The 16,343-nt window shown below is 49.7% G+C and overlaps 3 protein-coding genes, 1 long non-coding RNA gene and 2 gene segments (V, D, J or C); 5 read left to right on the top strand and 1 right to left on the bottom strand.

Annotated features, from left to right (window-relative positions):
• LOC102940154 (immunoglobulin epsilon heavy chain-like) overlaps nt 1-16,343 on the top strand; it is a 1,331,510-nt gene that overhangs the window by 710,346 nt on the left and 604,821 nt on the right. The gene's annotated exons all lie outside the window — the stretch shown is intronic.
• The window catches only part of LOC119563587, a 797,667-nt gene that overhangs the window by 196,535 nt on the left and 584,789 nt on the right, over nt 1-16,343 (top strand).
• The window catches only part of LOC119568011, a 937,337-nt gene that overhangs the window by 698,270 nt on the left and 222,724 nt on the right, over nt 1-16,343 (top strand).
• Nucleotides 1-16,343, top strand: part of LOC102948108 — an 883,083-nt gene that overhangs the window by 669,524 nt on the left and 197,216 nt on the right. The window lies entirely within an intron of this gene.
• The window catches only part of LOC122462699, a 480,831-nt gene that overhangs the window by 316,350 nt on the left and 148,138 nt on the right, over nt 1-16,343 (bottom strand). The gene's annotated exons all lie outside the window — the stretch shown is intronic.
• LOC119567834 lies at nt 7,988-9,376 on the top strand. Its single transcript, XM_037915299.2, has 2 exons — nt 7,988-8,180; nt 8,276-9,376. The coding sequence occupies exons 1-2, from the start codon at nt 8,135-8,137 to the stop codon at nt 9,049-9,051; spliced, it is 822 nt and encodes a 273-aa protein (XP_037771227.1). The 5' UTR covers nt 7,988-8,134; the 3' UTR covers nt 9,052-9,376.

Below are 16,343 nucleotides of genomic sequence, written 5' to 3'. Positions count from 1 at the left end.
GCCCTTCATAGAATCACAGAATATCAGGGTTGGAAGGGACCTCAGGAGGTCATCTAGTCCAAGCCCCTGCTCAAAGCAGGACCGATCCCCAATTAAATCACCCAGCCAGGGCTTTGTCAAGCCTGACATTAAAAATATCTAAGGAAGAAGATTCCACCACCTCTCTAGGTAACGCATTCCAGTGTTTCACCACCCTCTTAGTGAAAAAGTTTTTCCTAATATCCAACCTAAACCTCCCCCACTGCAACTTGAGACCATTACTCCTTGTTCTGTCATCTGCTACCACTGAGAACAGTCTAGATCCATCCTCTCTGGAAACCCCTTTCAGGTACTTGAAAGCAGCTATCAAATCCCCCCTCATTCTTCTCTTCTGCAGACTAAACAATCCCAGTTCCCTCAGCCTCTCCTCATAAGTCATGTGTTCCAGTCCCCTAATCATTTTTGTTGCCCTCCACTGGACGTTTTCCAATTTTTCCACATCCTTCTTGTAGTGTGGGGCCCAAAACTGGACACAGTACTCCAGATGAGGCCTCACCAATGTCGAATAGAGGGGAACGATCACGTCCCTCGATCTGCTGGCAATGCCCCTACGTATACATCCCAAAATGCCATTGGCCTTCTTGGCAACAAAGGCACACTGTTGACCCTTGCTGTGATAAAGCCCGGAAGGTGCCCAGTTCTTCTTCTGAGAAAGCCCAGAAGCTGCTTCTGCTCCCCACACCCAATTCCCTCCCCTTCCATAAAGCCGTTAGTCAGTCTCTGAGAGGGAAACCAGCCTTCCTTTCCTTGCAGCTGTGGTTCTTTCCTCATATGACGCTCCCGGGAGAGACTCACACTTCAGGACATCTCCTGGGCATGGTCTGTATCCATGACAGATGCCCGGCACATTTTGGAGTAGCCCTTGCTCCCAGGGAGAGACACCCATTGATTTCAAGGGGCTTTCACCCTTGGAGATGGGGGTGGGGGTCTGTAACCTTGCCTCCGTGGGTCACAACTGAAGATGCCAAACGCAGGACAAACTGTTGAGAAATAGGGAGGATACACCCCAAAACTGGAGGTTTTTCTCCATGAGATATACCAAGCCAGCAACAAAAGTGAACTTCTGTTTCACCACACTGACTAACAAGAAGTCATGAAAGCAGTTTCCTCAGGCATTCCAGTCCTTGTATTACCACCAAAAACACTAGATTCAGAGGTGAGTGGTTCTTTACAATCAGTCTCATCAAATAAAAGGTTCTTCTGATCCCAAAGGACCAGCCACACACCCAGGTCAATATATAACTTAGATCTTACCCAAAAATCACTCTGATGCCAGTCCTTTAGGATCTAAAATCTAAAGGTTTATTCATAAAAAGAAACAAAGAAAGGTGAGAGTTAAAACTGGTTAAAGGAATCAAATACATACAGTAATGGCAAAGTTCTTGGATCAGGCTTGTAGCAGCGATGGAATAAACTGCTGGCTAGTTAAGTCTCTGGTTGCTTCCAAATCAATGGAAGGTCCTCAGTCCATTGGTTAGAATGCTCCCATTAGTATAGTTCATAGTCCAGAGGTTTGGGCAGGAAAGAGGCAAAATGGAGGGGTTTCCAGGGCTTTTTATATTTTCTGCCATGTGGAGGGAAACCCATTGTTTCAAACAAAGCCCTCAGCACAGCTAGTGGAAAATTACAGATGACAAGATGGGAGGTTGGAGTCACATGGGGAAGTCACCTGTGCACGCCCAATTTTGCTTAGTCATTGCAGGAAGTCATTACCTATACCCCAGACAGCACGTTTGCAGGACAGTCCATTCAATGTAGATGGGCGTCTCCCGTGGTCCATTGGCAGTTAAGTGTTTCTTCATGAGCCACTTAATTTAAATAGTGCCTCCAAGATGTTCAGGCTAACTACCTTGTGGGCATTTCCCCAGGAGCAAACATTTGAAATCCAGGTATCAAGCCAATATACATAACTCCAAATACAAAAATGATACATGTATACAGATAGCAAAAGCATAACCAGCAAATTATAACCTTTTCATAGACACCTTACTTGACAACCTTTGTACAAGATTTGTTGCAAATATCTAAAAGTGGTTGCAACAATGATCTATATGGTCATATTTTAATCAAATAACATCACAACAGCATGGGGGAAAACACACCCCTCTCTGTCACTTGGGCCATTTGCATTCTCACAAACTACCACCTGGCAATTTGCTGATCTGAACTCCTCTGCTGTCACAGGCATTGGAGCAACATCTTGATTTAAAGAGACACAGTTACTTTCAAAAGCTTATCAGACACAGCATCCTTCTCAAAGCCTGGGTCACAGGCTGAGTGCCTGGGTGCACAGATGCTGACCCAGCCATTCTGTCCCAGGCATCCTTTCCCAAGTGACTAGTGAGGAGACATTCCTGTACCCCCCTTATTCCTTCCCCAGTTTCCTCCTCTGGGCCCCCCTCTAAGACACATTTCTCTGTGCTCTCTGAGAAGGGATCCATCCCTTGTTCAGCTGCAAAACCCTGCCAGCTAACAACTGGGACAGTTTCCTTCATTCGTGACAACAACTCTCCTGCCCCTGAGGGCATGTTGCCTTCTTCTGGAGAGGAGCTAGTCTCAGCCCCTCCCATACTTGGAAGCACCCTGCTTCCCTGTGTTACAGAGTCACAGGAATCCTCACCCACCTCAGTGGTTTCTGAGATCCCCTGCCCCTTCTCTGGGCTCTCCTCTGGGACACATTTCCCTATGTTTCATAGAACCAGGTCTGTCTCTGGTTCCACTGCAACTTGCTTTATAATAACCTGGACAATCCTCTCCCTGGCAGGAATTCAACCCCCATCTTTTTCTGATGTACTGTTCCCTCTAGCTGCAGTGCAGAGGTTGGTCTCAACCACCCTTCTACCTGGAAGCATGTGGCTTCCCCCTGCTGCAGAGAAATCAAGGAGACTCTCTCCCATTCCCTCAGTAATTCCGGAGGCCTTACTCTTTCCCTCTGGGGCCGCAGCATAACACTTCCTCCTGCTGCAGGCAAATACTTTAACCTGAGCTACACGGAAAAAATCATTACCAAGAAGCAGGTCAACTAGGAGGTGTTCTATTACCCTCACAGTCAAATCACTTTCCAAACCTTCCCACACCACATGGATTTTAGCTAGTGTTATGAGGAATCTGCTTTCATCCACCCCCACAATCTCTGCCATTTGGCCAGGCAACATACTCACTTTTGGGACCACACTCTGCTTAACCAGATAGATCTGAGCCACCGTATCCTTCTGCCACAAGTATTTACTGCCATTCATTTCAACAACCTTAATTTGCTCCATAACTGGTTCTGCAGAGGCTAATCTCACACAACCAATATGATAGGTTCCAATCTCCTGGGGGGGCGGGTTCTGTGTGGAGGACAGCAGAGCTAACAGGAGCTATTGGTTGCCTGCTTCCTCCTAGCACAGGGCATCTATTCCTCAGGTGATCAGTGGAATTACACTGATCGCACCTTCTGGGCTCTTCTGCTCTTACAGGAGATTTGGGATGAGGGTGAGAGGAATGGTTTTGAGGAGGTGAGTACCCAGCCTCCCAGCCACCCTCCCTCTTGCTTGGGATAAAGTGGGATCTTCCCTTCCCACCAGCTTTAAACCCCTCTGACAGGGGTTTGTTTTCAATAGATGCCTGGCTCTGTTCAAAGGCATCAGCAAGAGACGCCAGCTCCTCCCCAGACTTCACATCTTTGTCCCACAGACGCTGCTTCACCTCAGCCTGACACGTGCCTAGGAAATGCCCTTGAGCAACAAGATCCAACTTTCCCTTAAAGCTTGTAAAACCTTTGCCCCCAACCACTTTCCCATCCAATCTTTCATTTTGTTCACATATTCCCCATTACTCATGCCAATATCCCTCTTAAGATTCCTAAATGTAACTCTGTATGTTTCAGGAGTAATCTGAAACCTTTGCAAGACAGTGTTTTTAAATTTACAATAGTCTAAAGCATCGTCAATAGTCATTTCATTGAATACATTAAGAGCTTTTCCAGTTAATTTTGCAATCAGGATAGGAACTCTCTTGGCATCAGGGATCTCATGCACTGCACACAACCTTTCAAAGTTGGTCAGATATTCAGCAATATCATCTTCCCCATTGTATGTAGGACACAAATGGTCCCAATTGTGGATTTTCGGAGGGATGAGAATAGCTGGGGTCAGTGGGTTCTGGTTCTGCTTCTCTAGCAAGTCCAGTTGGTGTTTTTGCTCTCTTCCTCTTTCCTCCCACTTCTCCTTTATCTCCAGTTCTTTCAGTTCCAATATTATCTGAGACTTCCTCTCCTTTTCTGCAACCTGCAGCCTAAAAAATTCCAACTTCACAATCGCTTCACTGTTTTCACTCATTTTCCTGATTTTCTGTTCCTACTTCCCTTTCCCAAAATATGCAAACAGAAAACAACAAGCCGGTAGCTTCCTCCTGACTGTTCTTAGCCACCACAGAGCCTGAGCAACATTCAGGCCTCTATAATGCTGTAATTTATCTGTAATGTATCTGTTTAGAAAAGCAGGAGACCCACGACCATGTGCAACACACACACCATGATCTTGTGTCCCTGTAGGAAGGAGTTTGGCCTTCCACAATCAAAGCGCAGGGGATTTAGTAACCCTAAAAAAATTTAAAAGCTCTCTGTCAGGTTCTCCCCCTCACAAGCCACATTTATCCTCATGCCAAACCTGGCACAGCCAAAAAGGATACATGAACCCAGGCACCAGCCAAAACAAAGTTCATTCATTCGAGAAATACACACCCACAAATCTTCCCTGGTCTGGAGTGTGTATACTCCCTTTCCAGCTGGGAATATTTATTGACTTTCCAGCCATTGCTTCTTTCTCTCTCCCTCTCTGTTGATCTATCTTAGGTACCTTAAAAGGGCGCTCACTACCATGTTATCCCAGCGCTTTACAATCTGTACTGATCCCCACAGCACTTCTCGGAGGCTGGTAAGTCCATTTTGGGAACTGAGGCTCGGAGACACTCTGATTAGGTATTTTTCTAACTTAGGTACTTTTATGGCTCCCATCACCGCAGTATCTGAGCCTCCCACTCTTCTCAATGTATTTCTCCTCACCACCTCCCTGTGAGGCGGGGGGTGCTGTTATTCCCATTTGAAAGAGGGGGACTGGAGGCACGGCCGGACTAAGTGACTTGTTCAGGGGCACACTGGATGTCTGCGGCAGAGACGGGAATTGGTCGGGGGACTCCCAAGTTGCGAGCACAAACACTGCGCTCGGGACAATCCTTCCCCTCCTTTTTCTACATCTGTCTTGCGTTTTGTCAGTGTTATTTTCACAGGCGGCTACTATTAGTTTTTAACCATTTACCCTGAGGCACAGACCCAATACTTTGTCCCGCTGCCCTGCCGTACCCACTACGCAATCCTTCCTATCCAGGAAACCATCTGCTTCAATTAAATGTATGATGGGCTGAGCTCTCTGTGGTGTAAAAAAGACAGCAGTCCTAAAGCAGATGTCGCCATGTACTGCGAGCCTGTCACCCTTAATACCCACCCTGGGGAATCCGCATGCAAAGCCCTGCCCGGGGGGTTCCTGGTTAAACACAAACCCCTGGTTCTAGGAGCCTCAGTCTCCCCCAGACACAGAACGGCCCGGTCCTGTCCACTGGGGAATTTGAAAAGGAGAATGAAATCTCTGTTGCTTTTCCTTTCCCTGTTCTCCAGTCTATGGGAAAGTGGGGGAATTACGACAGATCCATAGATTCCTTCGGTGGCTAATTGTCTCTTTGCTTTGCTTTTTCCCAGGTGTCCTCTCTTAGGTGCAGCTGCGACAGTCCGGTTCAGCGATGCCGAAGCCCGGAGAGACCCTGACACTCACATGCACCATCTCGGGTCCGTCCAGTGACACCCTCTCCAGTTCTTGCTGCTGGTGGACCTGGATCCGGCAGGAACCCGGGAAAGGGCTGGAATGGATGGGAGATGTATCCAAAGAAGGGACAACACACTATGCCCCGTCTCTCCAAAGCCGAGTCACCATCTCTGCAGAGCCTGCCAAGAACCAGGTCTCCCTGCAGCTCCGCTCCCTGGCAGCTGCAGACACCGCCAGGTATTACTGTGTTAGGAAATGCACCGTGACACAGAGCAAAGCGGGGACTGGCACAGAAAGGGGAAGCGGGCTCTGAAGAGTGCAGCAATGCCAGTTTAACAGGGAGTGTTGCTGACACATATGCATACATGTTCAGAGAGAGAGAGAATCGGATAGGAACACCTTACCTACAGAACATATTAAAAATGAGAAATAAGGGAATTTCTCTCTATGCTATCCCCTACCCAGAACTAATGTCTGCTTCATGCCCCACAATATAAAGCGTTACCAATCTACTATGCTGCACAAATACAATCAAAATCTGCATATACCCTACCTGTCACAGGAACTACATCAAACATGGAAATAAAATCTCCATCAACAAGGGCACTACTTTCCCGTTAAATATATCCAGGAAACTGGTAATCAGTCTCATTCTCATTGCACAAGAGAAGCTCCTTCACATTCATTCCTGTTTGCCTAGAATATAGGAAAAGGGAAGTGAGTCAAAACACCAAGCGCCTGAAATTGTGGCCTGCAATTCTCTCCTGTTCCGCGAGAGGGCAGCACAGTGACCTTGAACCAGCCCATCAATAGAACCAAAGACGTGTTACCAGCGGGTTTAAAGAAGTCACTGTGTCTGGACACAGGAGACAGGTGGAATGGGCTCTCTGAACCACCAAGGAACCAGAAGCGAGGACTTCCTTAGAAGTTTTTAAGGTCAGGCTTGAGAAAGTCCTGGCTGGGATGATTTAATTGCGGATTGGTCCTGCTTTGAGCAGGGGGTTGGACTAGATACCTCCTGAGGTCCCTTCCAACCCTGATATTCTATGATTCTATGACTGTAATATGGACCGTGTTTCCGTTGGGGGTTGGAGAGGACCGGAAACATCATAGAAATGAAAAATGAAAAGGAGGACTTGTGGCACCTTAGAGACTAACAAACTTATTTGAGCATAAGCTTTCGTGAGCTACCGCTCACATCCAATGAAGTGAGCTGCAGCTCATGAAAGCTTATGCTCAAATAAATTTGTTAGTCTCTAAGGTGCCACAAGTCCTCCTTTTCTTTTTGCGAATACAGACTAACACGGCTGCTACTCTGAAACCTGTCATAGAAATGATCCATTATTCAGCCGCCACTAGCGGCGCCATAGTGAAGGTTGCAACAGGGATTTGTTTCGAAGCCGAATAATGAATCCAGGCTAAAGTCCCCATGTAGTCAGTTCAGCTTCAAAACTGCTGTGTCAGTCCAGGGGCTGGGGTAGAGATCGTGGTGCCAATTCGAGCTTATTTCACCGAGTGGCCCCCGGCAGACACCCCAGACCCTCATCCAAAATGACCCGTCTCCAGCGCTGTAATGAAAGCTCTCTGAGCCTATTTAAAGTCGCACAAAAAGTTCTGCCAACCTGCTGTTATGGAAGAGAAGAGCCTCCAGAAACTGAGCTCCTTGTCCTTGGAAATATAAGGGTGAGATTTGCAAAGATGTCTAGGGGATCCGGACCTCAAGTTCCCCTTAATAATGTAATAGAGCCAGCTAACCGCCTACCTAGCTGCGTACCTGTGCACCCAATCAATAACCAATAAGCAGACATGGATAATCAATAACTGTTGAGTTTGGGAAGCATCAGGACAAGGCGTTTGGGGCTCTGAAACAAGGAAGCGCACCGCATCACTGGAGTCCCTGGGCCCAAAATTCCACTTCTTCAGCACCTCCTGTGTAAGGTTTACACGAGTCAATGAATTGACCCCAGAAACTGATGAGAGATACAGCAGCGCGGTGAGAGAGTTTAATTCACTATGGCTTTTTCTACGTTCCTCCTCTGCAGCAATCGAGCAAAGCGTGTGTGTGTGTGTGTAACGCACTCTGTCTGCCCAGGGTGGGCACAGAGAGGCAGAGTCCCCCACCCTGTCCTTTTTATCGGCTCTCTCTCTCTCCTTCCTGGGGCGCTGCCACGTTATGCAAATCCCCGCTCCGGGCTCTGGGTTGAAGTAGCGGCTCCGGGGCGCTCAGACCCGCCGTGTCCCCCAGGCGCTGAGCTGCCCCTTGCGAGCGCTTTGTTGTCCCCGCCTAGCGCACAATGAACTCTCTGCTCCTGCCCCTGCTCCTCCTGGCTCTGGCCCCGGGTGAGTGGCTGCGGGAGGCTGCGGGAGGCCGCGCTGATTTGGGGCGGGGGGGAGAGAAGGTGAGTTTGAATCTGACCGATCCCTGCTTTTCCCAGGTGTCCTGTCCCAGCTCCGGCTCCAGGAGTCCGGCCCCGGGGTGGTGAAGCCCGGAGAGACCCTCACACTCACCTGCACCGTCACCGGGGGCACCGTCACCAGCAGCTACTATTGGAACTGGGTACGCCAGGCTCCGGGCCAAGGGCTGGAGTGGATGGGATACTGGACCGGGAGCACACGATACAACCCGTCTCTCCAAGGCCGAATCACCATCACCGTGGATTCTTCCAACACCAAGTATTATCTGCGGCTGGGCTCGCTGACAGCTGCAGACACCGGCACCTATTACTGCGCCAGACACAGTGACCCGGAGCAAAGCAGGGACCCGCACAAAAAGGGGAAGCGGATTCAAAGCAGAGCAGAGAGGCCGGTTCAGCAGGGAGCGCTGAGTGCAGACCCGTCCCCTGCACACGCACGGACCCTGGCAGGTTTCAGTCCCTCCGGCAGGGAGCAGCAGGAACACACCCACCCACCAACACACGGAAGATATGTGAATGTGAAACCCCTGCTTAGAAATCCCTATTCCCCGGGCCTTTCAGGCACCCGAAAAGACGACATTTCCCCCAGCTTCTCCGGAAGAGACGCGCACACAGTGAGCTCACTATGGAAAACATACAGACCGTTGAATGTACCCAGTTCCTCCGGACACGCCTCGCCTTTGAGCTGCCACAGAAATCATGGCAAACTCACGGACAAAACACAGGTGTTCCCTCCCTTTCCAACGGCTGTCGGAGCGGGCAGGGAAAGATTCACGGAATTAAGAGCTACAAAATAATCGCACCGTGTGTCTGTTCCCCGTCTCTGTGTCACGGTGCGTGTTAGGTGTGCACAGACAATGTCACGGTCTTTGCCTTCGGAAGAGAGTGAGGGACACACACACCCCACCTGCTCTGTATGAAAGACTCCTCAGAGGAAGGTGCCTCTTTCCTCCCCAGCGTGGGCTGCAGCCGCTGCCCTGAGTCCCGCCAGCACCCGTGTCATGAATATAAAGGGAAGGGTAAACACCTTTAAAATCCCTCCTGGCCAGAGGAAAAATCCTCTCACCTGTAAAGGGTTAAGAAGCTAAAGGTAACCTCGCTGGCACCTGACCAAAATGACCAATGTGGAGACAAGATACTTTCAAAAGCTGGGAGGAGGGAGAGAAACAAAGGGTCTGTGTCTGTCTATATGCTGCTTTTGCCGGGGATAGAACAGGAATGGAGTCTTAGAACTTTTAGTAAGTAATCTAGCTAGGTACGTGTTAGATTGTGATTTCTTTAAATGGCTGAGAAAAGAATTGTGCTGAATAGAATAACTATTTCTGTCTGTAACTTAAGGTTTTGCCTAGAGGGATTCTCTATGTTTTGAATCTAATTACCCTGTAAGGTATCTACCATCCTGATTTTACAGAGGGAATTTCTTTACTTCTATTTACTCCTATTTCTATTAAAAGTCTTCTTGTAAGAAAACTGAATGCTTTTTCATTGTTCTCAGATCCAAGGGTTTGGGTCTGTGGTCACCTATGCAAATTGGTGAGGCTTTTTATCCAACATTTCCCAGGAAAGGGGGGGGGGGGGGTGCAAGTGTTGGGAGGATTGTTCATTGTTCTTAAGATCCAAGGGCCTGGGTTTGTAGTCACCTAGGCAAATAGGTGAGGCTTTTTACCAAACCTTGTCCAGGAAGTGGGGTGCAAGGTTTTGGGAAGTATTTGGGGGGAAAAACGTTTCCAAACAGCTCTTCCCCAGTAACCAGTATTTGTTTGGTGGTGGTAGCGGCCAATCCAAGGACAAAGGGTGGAATATTTTGTACCTTGGGGAAGTTTTGACCTAAGCTGGTAAAGATAAGCTTAGGAGGTTTTCATGCAGATCCCCACATCTGTACCCTAGAGTTCAGAGTGGGGGAGGAACCTTGACACCCTGTAAGGTATTCACCATCCTGATTTTACAGAGGTGATTCTTTTTTACTTCTATTAAAAGTCTTCTTGTAAGGAAACTGAATGCTTTTTCATTGTTCTAAGATCCAAGGGCTTGGATCTGTGGTCACCTATGCAAATTGGTGAGGATTTTTACCAAACCTTCCCCAGGAAGTGGGGTGCAAGGGTTGGGAGGATTTTGGGGGAAAAGACGTTTCCAAATGTCATTTTCCCAATAAACCCAGATAAACGTTTGGTGGTGGCAGTGGAAGTCCAAGGGCAAAGGGTAAAATAGTCTGTACCTTGGGGAACCTAAGCTGGTAAAAGTAAGCTTAGGAGGTTTTCATGCAGGTCCCCACATCTGTACCCTAGAGTTCAGAGTGGGGAAGGAACCTTGACAACCGCCCTTGCTGAAGTTGCATCTACTCCCCACATCCAATTCCCTCCCCTTCCATATAGCTGTTCGTCAGTCTCCGGGGTGGAAACCAGCCTTCCTCTCCTTGCAGCTGTGGTTCCTTCCTCATCTGACCCTCCCGGGGGAACCTCCCACCTCGGGACATATCCTGGGCATGGTCTGTATCCATGGCAGAAGCCCGGCGCATTTTGGAGTAGCCCCTGCTCCAAGGGAGAGAGATCCATTGATTTCAAGGGGCTTTCACCCTAAGACATTGGGAGGGGGGAAGTGTCTGACTCTCCGATCCACCAGACAGTGCTCACTGCCTAGCGTCCCTCCCCCTGGTAGTTTATCCCTTCTGGATAGACCTCACCTGGAATACTGTGTGCAGTTCTGGTCTCCCATATTTAAGAAGGATGAATTCAAACTGGAAGAGGTACAGAGAAGGGCTACTAGGATGATCCGAGGAATGGAAAACTTGTCTTATGAAAGGAGAATCAAGGAGCTTGGCTTGTTTAGCCTAACCAAAAGAAGGCTGAGGGGAGATATGATAAATGTATCAGAGGGATAAATACCAGGGAGGGAGAGGAATTATTTAAGCTCAGGACCAATGTGGACACAAGAACAAATGGATATAAACTGGCCATCAGGAAGTTTAGACTTGAAATTAGATGATGGTTTCTAACCATCAGAGGAGTGAAGTTCTGGAACAGCCTTCCAAGGGAAGCAGTGGGGGCAAAAGACCTATCTGGCTTCAAGATTAAGCTCAATAAGTTTATGGAAGAGAAGGTATGATGGGATAACATAATTTTGGTAGCTACTTGACAGGCCCGGTGGCCTGTGTTGGGATGTTGGATGGGTGGGATCTGAGTTACTACAGAGAATTCTTTCCTGGGTATCTGGCTGGTGAGTCTTGCCCACATGCTCAGGGTTCAGCTGATATCCATATTTGGGGTCAGGAAGGAATTTTCCTCCAGAGCAGATTGGCAGAGGCCCTGGAGGTTTTTCTCCTTCCTCTGCAAAGTGGGGCACGGGTCACTTGCTGGAGGATTCTCTGCACCTTGAAATCTTTTAACCATGATTGGAGGACTTCAGTGGCTCAGACATAGGTGAGAGGTTTATTGCAGAAGTGGGTGGGTGAGATTCTGTGGCCTGTGTTGTGCAGGAGGTCAGACTAGATGATCATAATGGTCCCTTCTGACCTTAAACTCTATGAGTCTATGAGTGCAAATCCCTGGCCAAGCGGGTGGTTCTGGGTCCCAGTCCAGTGTGCGGTCCTCTGCACCCTCCTTCCTACCCTCCCAGCCACCTCCTGTCATTACATGTGCACTGAACTGAGCTGGGGTGTAAAGGGGACACCTGTCCCCAAAGGGACATCGCCATGTACTGAGCGCTCACCCCGTCATCTGTTATAGCCACCCTGGGGAACCTGCATGCAAATTCCTGCCCCTGGGGGTCCTGTTTAAATACAAACTCCTGGTTCTAGGAGCCTCAGTCCCTCCCCAGCCACAGAACTGCCCGGTCCTGCCCGCTGGGGAGTTTCCCTCATTGCATGAAAATGAGAATGAAATCTCTGTTGCTTTTTCTTTCCCTGTTCTCTGCCCCCACTTGTGAGTGTCCCTGGGATGGTGGGGGAACTAGACACACACACACACACACACATACATATACATTCAGTGACTAATTCCTTCCTTGCTTCATTTTGCTTTCCCCAGGTGTCTTCTCCCAGGTGCGGCTGGTCCAGTCCGGCCCGGGGGTGGTGAAGCCCGGAGAGACCCTCACCCTGAGCTGCGCTGTCTCTGGGTTCTCCATCACTAGCAGCGGTTATGATTGGGACTGGGTCTGGCAGCCTCCTGGCAAAGGGCTGGAGCAGCTGGCAGAGGTGAAAGTAAGCCGGTAGGCCCCGGTATGCGGTACTGGCAAGAGCCGGTGCCCCGTACCAGGGTGGATCGGCTTCCCCATGCACAATTTAAAGGGCCTGCAGCTCCCTGCAGCACCTGGAGCCCCCGGCCCTTTAAATTGCTGCCAGAGCCCTGAGGTAGCAGTGGTGGGGCTGGGGTGGCAATTTAAAGGGCCTGGGGTGGTAGTGGCGGCCGGAGCCCCATCCCCGGAGCCCTGCTGCCGGAGCCCTGGAGAAGCGGCGGTGGGGCTACACGGACGATTTAAAGGGCCCAGGGCTTCGGCCGCCGCTACCGCCGCGGGGCCCTTTAAACCACTGCCAGAGCCCTGGGCTGCCACTGTTACCCCAGGGGGGGGAGGAGGGGAGGGGGAAGGAGGCACTTACCAGTACAGGGTGGGCAGGGGCTGGCTCTGACCCCCCAGCCCCGTCCCTTCAACCCGAGATCCCACCCCTTCTGGGGGCCAGAGCCGGCCCCAGCCCAGCCCCATACCGGTAAATCCCTAGATTTACTTTCACCCCTGGTGGCCAGCATACGGGGGCACAAGTAACACCCCGTCTCTGCAGAGCCGCTTGACCATCTCCAGGGACACGGCTAAGCATGCGCTCTCCCTGCCACTCCCCTCGCTGACAACCACCGACACCGCCAGCTGGTCCTGCGCCGGACACACAGAGCAATGCAGGGACTGGTACAAAAACCAGAGAGGCTTCTGCTCAGCCCGGCGAGGCGAGGTTAGCAGGGATCGCTCAGTCCCAGACAGACACACACACACACACACACAGCCAGCGGAGTAGGAAAAGCGTGCATGGCCATAGCTATTTTCAAAATGCATCCAGACATGCAGGGCATTTATTGCCTCACAACCTCCAGTATCTGTAGGCTTGGAAGGATCAAGTTTTTACTGGTACAAGGAGGTAAACGTGGATTTCATCAAACATGCACAACCCCTCCCCTAGACCTGAAAAACATTAACCTAGAGTAAGGGATTAATACCTGGGAGAGCAAAGATCTGCGCATATCTCTCTATCAGTGTTATAGAGGGCTGGCAAATTATGAGTTTACCCTGTATAAGATTTATACAGAGTAAAACGGATTTATTTGGGGTTTGGATCCCATTGGGAGTTGGGTGTCTGGGTACTGGAGACAGAAGTTGTTGCTGAGCTGTTTTCAGTTAGTCTGCAGCTTTGGGGGCCTGGTTCAGACCCTGGGTCTGTGTTGTTGCAGGCTAGTGTGTCTGGCTCAACAAGGCAGGGATCTGGAAGTCCCAAAATGGCAGTGAGAAGGGGCTCAGGCGTAAATTCAGCACCTCAGGTGACAATCCCAAGGGGGGGTCTCTGTGACCGAACCCATCACAGACCACTCTTGGGATGTCTCTTCCCTTTCCTGTCTGCCCTTTAGGTGGCAATTTAGAGCAGACTCAAATGGAGGCAGAGCCAGGGAGGGGAGAAATTATATATCTTATGTGTTAAGTGAAAGGGATTAAAGGTACAGTTAAGGTTAGGTTAAAGGAATTATTTAGGATTAGGACTGGGGTTGGGGGTAAATATAGGTTTATGGATTCGGGCGAGGGCTCGGGATTCTAATTCCAATTATAACAGGGGCAAGAGCTCGAGATAGAGGACTGTGTTAGGGGTTGGGTTACAGATAAAGGTAGGGTTAGGTTAGGGTTATGATTAGCGGAAGGATATAATGAAAAATGAAAGGATGGTTTTGGATAGCAGATGTAAAGTGATTCTTTATCTTGATATGAGGAAAGTCGACAATATGGAAACAAAATAAGTAGAACTCCAATGTTCTTAGGACTGGATTTTTAAAGTTATTTAATTGCCTAATTCCCACTGAAATAAAAGGGAGGTAGGAGCTTCAATACCTTTACAAACCTTCTGGCCCATACGAACTTAGAAACCTCCTTTCCCGTGTTTCCCTATCACCCGGCCCCTTCCCCAGCCACGCAGGATGTTCCCTGGTACCCACAGGGACACACCAATAGAAATTCTCTCCAGGTAGATGACGTTGGGGTGAACTCGGGACATTTTATGACACTTTCCATGAGTCAATCGGTTCAAAGGCTTCCTTGGAGCGCGAACCCACCGGTAACTCAGGGGGAGGGTTAGGATGAAACTTCCCCGCTCAGCGGGATATTCCACAAGATCCCACTAGGGGGCAGCCTGGCGCCACCCGCTGCAGCGTCTGTCCCTGGCTGCGGACACAGACAGCGGGACTCTGGGTCAGACCAACCCCGGCAATTCCCCGTCTCCTTCCGTGCTGGGAGGGGAAATACCCGGTGATCCGGGGGAGAGGGGAGATGGGCTCTCGCCCTGCTTCATACTCCGGGGCGCTGTGACTCCCAACCAAGTTTTCACTCTATAAGAGAAGCATTTAGGGCCAGCTCCGAGCCCCTGGCAGTGAAGGCAGCGATGGTCTCTGGTGAGGCCCTGGGAGCCCTGCCCGGTCTCACTGACTCTCCCCGGGGGAACGTGCAGAGAGCTGGATTCTGTCTCTCTCCGTGTAAAATGCATGCACGGCCAGAGAGGCATCTCCATCCCACCAGATCTGCCCCTATCTATCTATCTATCCCCAGCCACGCCCTCTCTATCAGTAAAAAGAAAAGGAGTACTTGTGGCACCTTAGAGACTAACCAATTTATCTCTATCCGTGTCACTCAGAGCAGGGACGTGTATCACACTCATCTCTACGGGTTCTTTCTTTGCTAGATAGAATTGTCAACGCCTAACTCTCAATCCGCGATGGCTGGGAGGTTGTTGGTGTCTGTGGTTCCAAGAAATTCCTGCAATATTGCAGCTGAGCCGTTTCAAGGAGAGGAATAAGAGGATGGGAGAGACTCACGGGGTCTGTCCCTGGGCAGTGGGATGAATGGTGTTTTCATTGCTGGAAAAAGCATACGTATAAAACCGAAGAGAGATACAGGAAAAGGCACAGACTGCTCCTCTCGCTGGAAAACACTGCACATGCCCAGCTGGAAAGGCAATAGGCAAAGTAAGAGATGGGGGACCTCTGTGACTATATTTGTAAATCGGTAGATTAAGGGATCTCGGGGAACTTGCAGCACAGATCCCCTAGGCACCTTTTGAAAACTCACCCTTATATTTCCAAGTGAGTTTCTGGAGAGTTTGGGCCTCCTCTTTTCCATAACAACACATCGGGAAGAGGGTTTGTGTGACTCTGAAGGGGCTCCGAGATGTTTAAGTGCAGAGTTAGAGATGGCTCAATTTGGGGCAGCGGGGCAGGCGTGTATGTCAGGAATCGCTTGGTGAAATAACCTTAAACCGGCTCCACAATCTCTACTCCGAGTCCTCTGAACTGGCAGAACAGGTTTCAGGCTCACCTGACTCTCTATGAGGATTTTAGCCTGGATTTTTAATTCCGCTTGGACTAGAATCAGATGGACCTTTGGTAAGACACAGTATGGCCGTTCTTTGTGTTCTTATGAAGCACTTGTTCACACAACTTGCACAGTCAGCCTGTGGAATTCGTTGCCAGGGGATGCTGTGAAGGCCAAAACTCTAACGAAGTTCAATAAATAATTAGATACGTTCATGGAGGAGAGGTCTATAAATGGCTACAAGTGACGATGGGAAGGGATGCAACCCCACGCTCTGGGTGGCCTTAAACCTCTGATTGCCAGAAGCTGGGACTGGACAAGGGGGGATGGATCACTCAGTCGTTGCCTGCTCTGTTCATTCCCTTTGAAGCATCTGGCATTGGCCACTGTCCCCAGACAGGATATTGGGCTAGATGGACCTTTGGTCTCACCCAGTGTGGCTGTTCTTATGTTCTCACAGGGAAAACCTCACACTGATCTGTGATGTGCCTGATTCCTCCAGGTCTACAGTCCTTAGTGTGTGTTGCCATTGGTTATGGAT

The sequence above is a fragment of the Chelonia mydas genome, chromosome 13 (assembly GCF_015237465.2).
Source record: "Chelonia mydas isolate rCheMyd1 chromosome 13, rCheMyd1.pri.v2, whole genome shotgun sequence".
Lineage (NCBI taxonomy): Eukaryota > Metazoa > Chordata > Testudines > Cheloniidae > Chelonia > Chelonia mydas.
The sequence above is the reverse complement of the archived record's forward strand: the minus strand, read 5'-3'. Positions and strand labels throughout refer to the sequence as shown.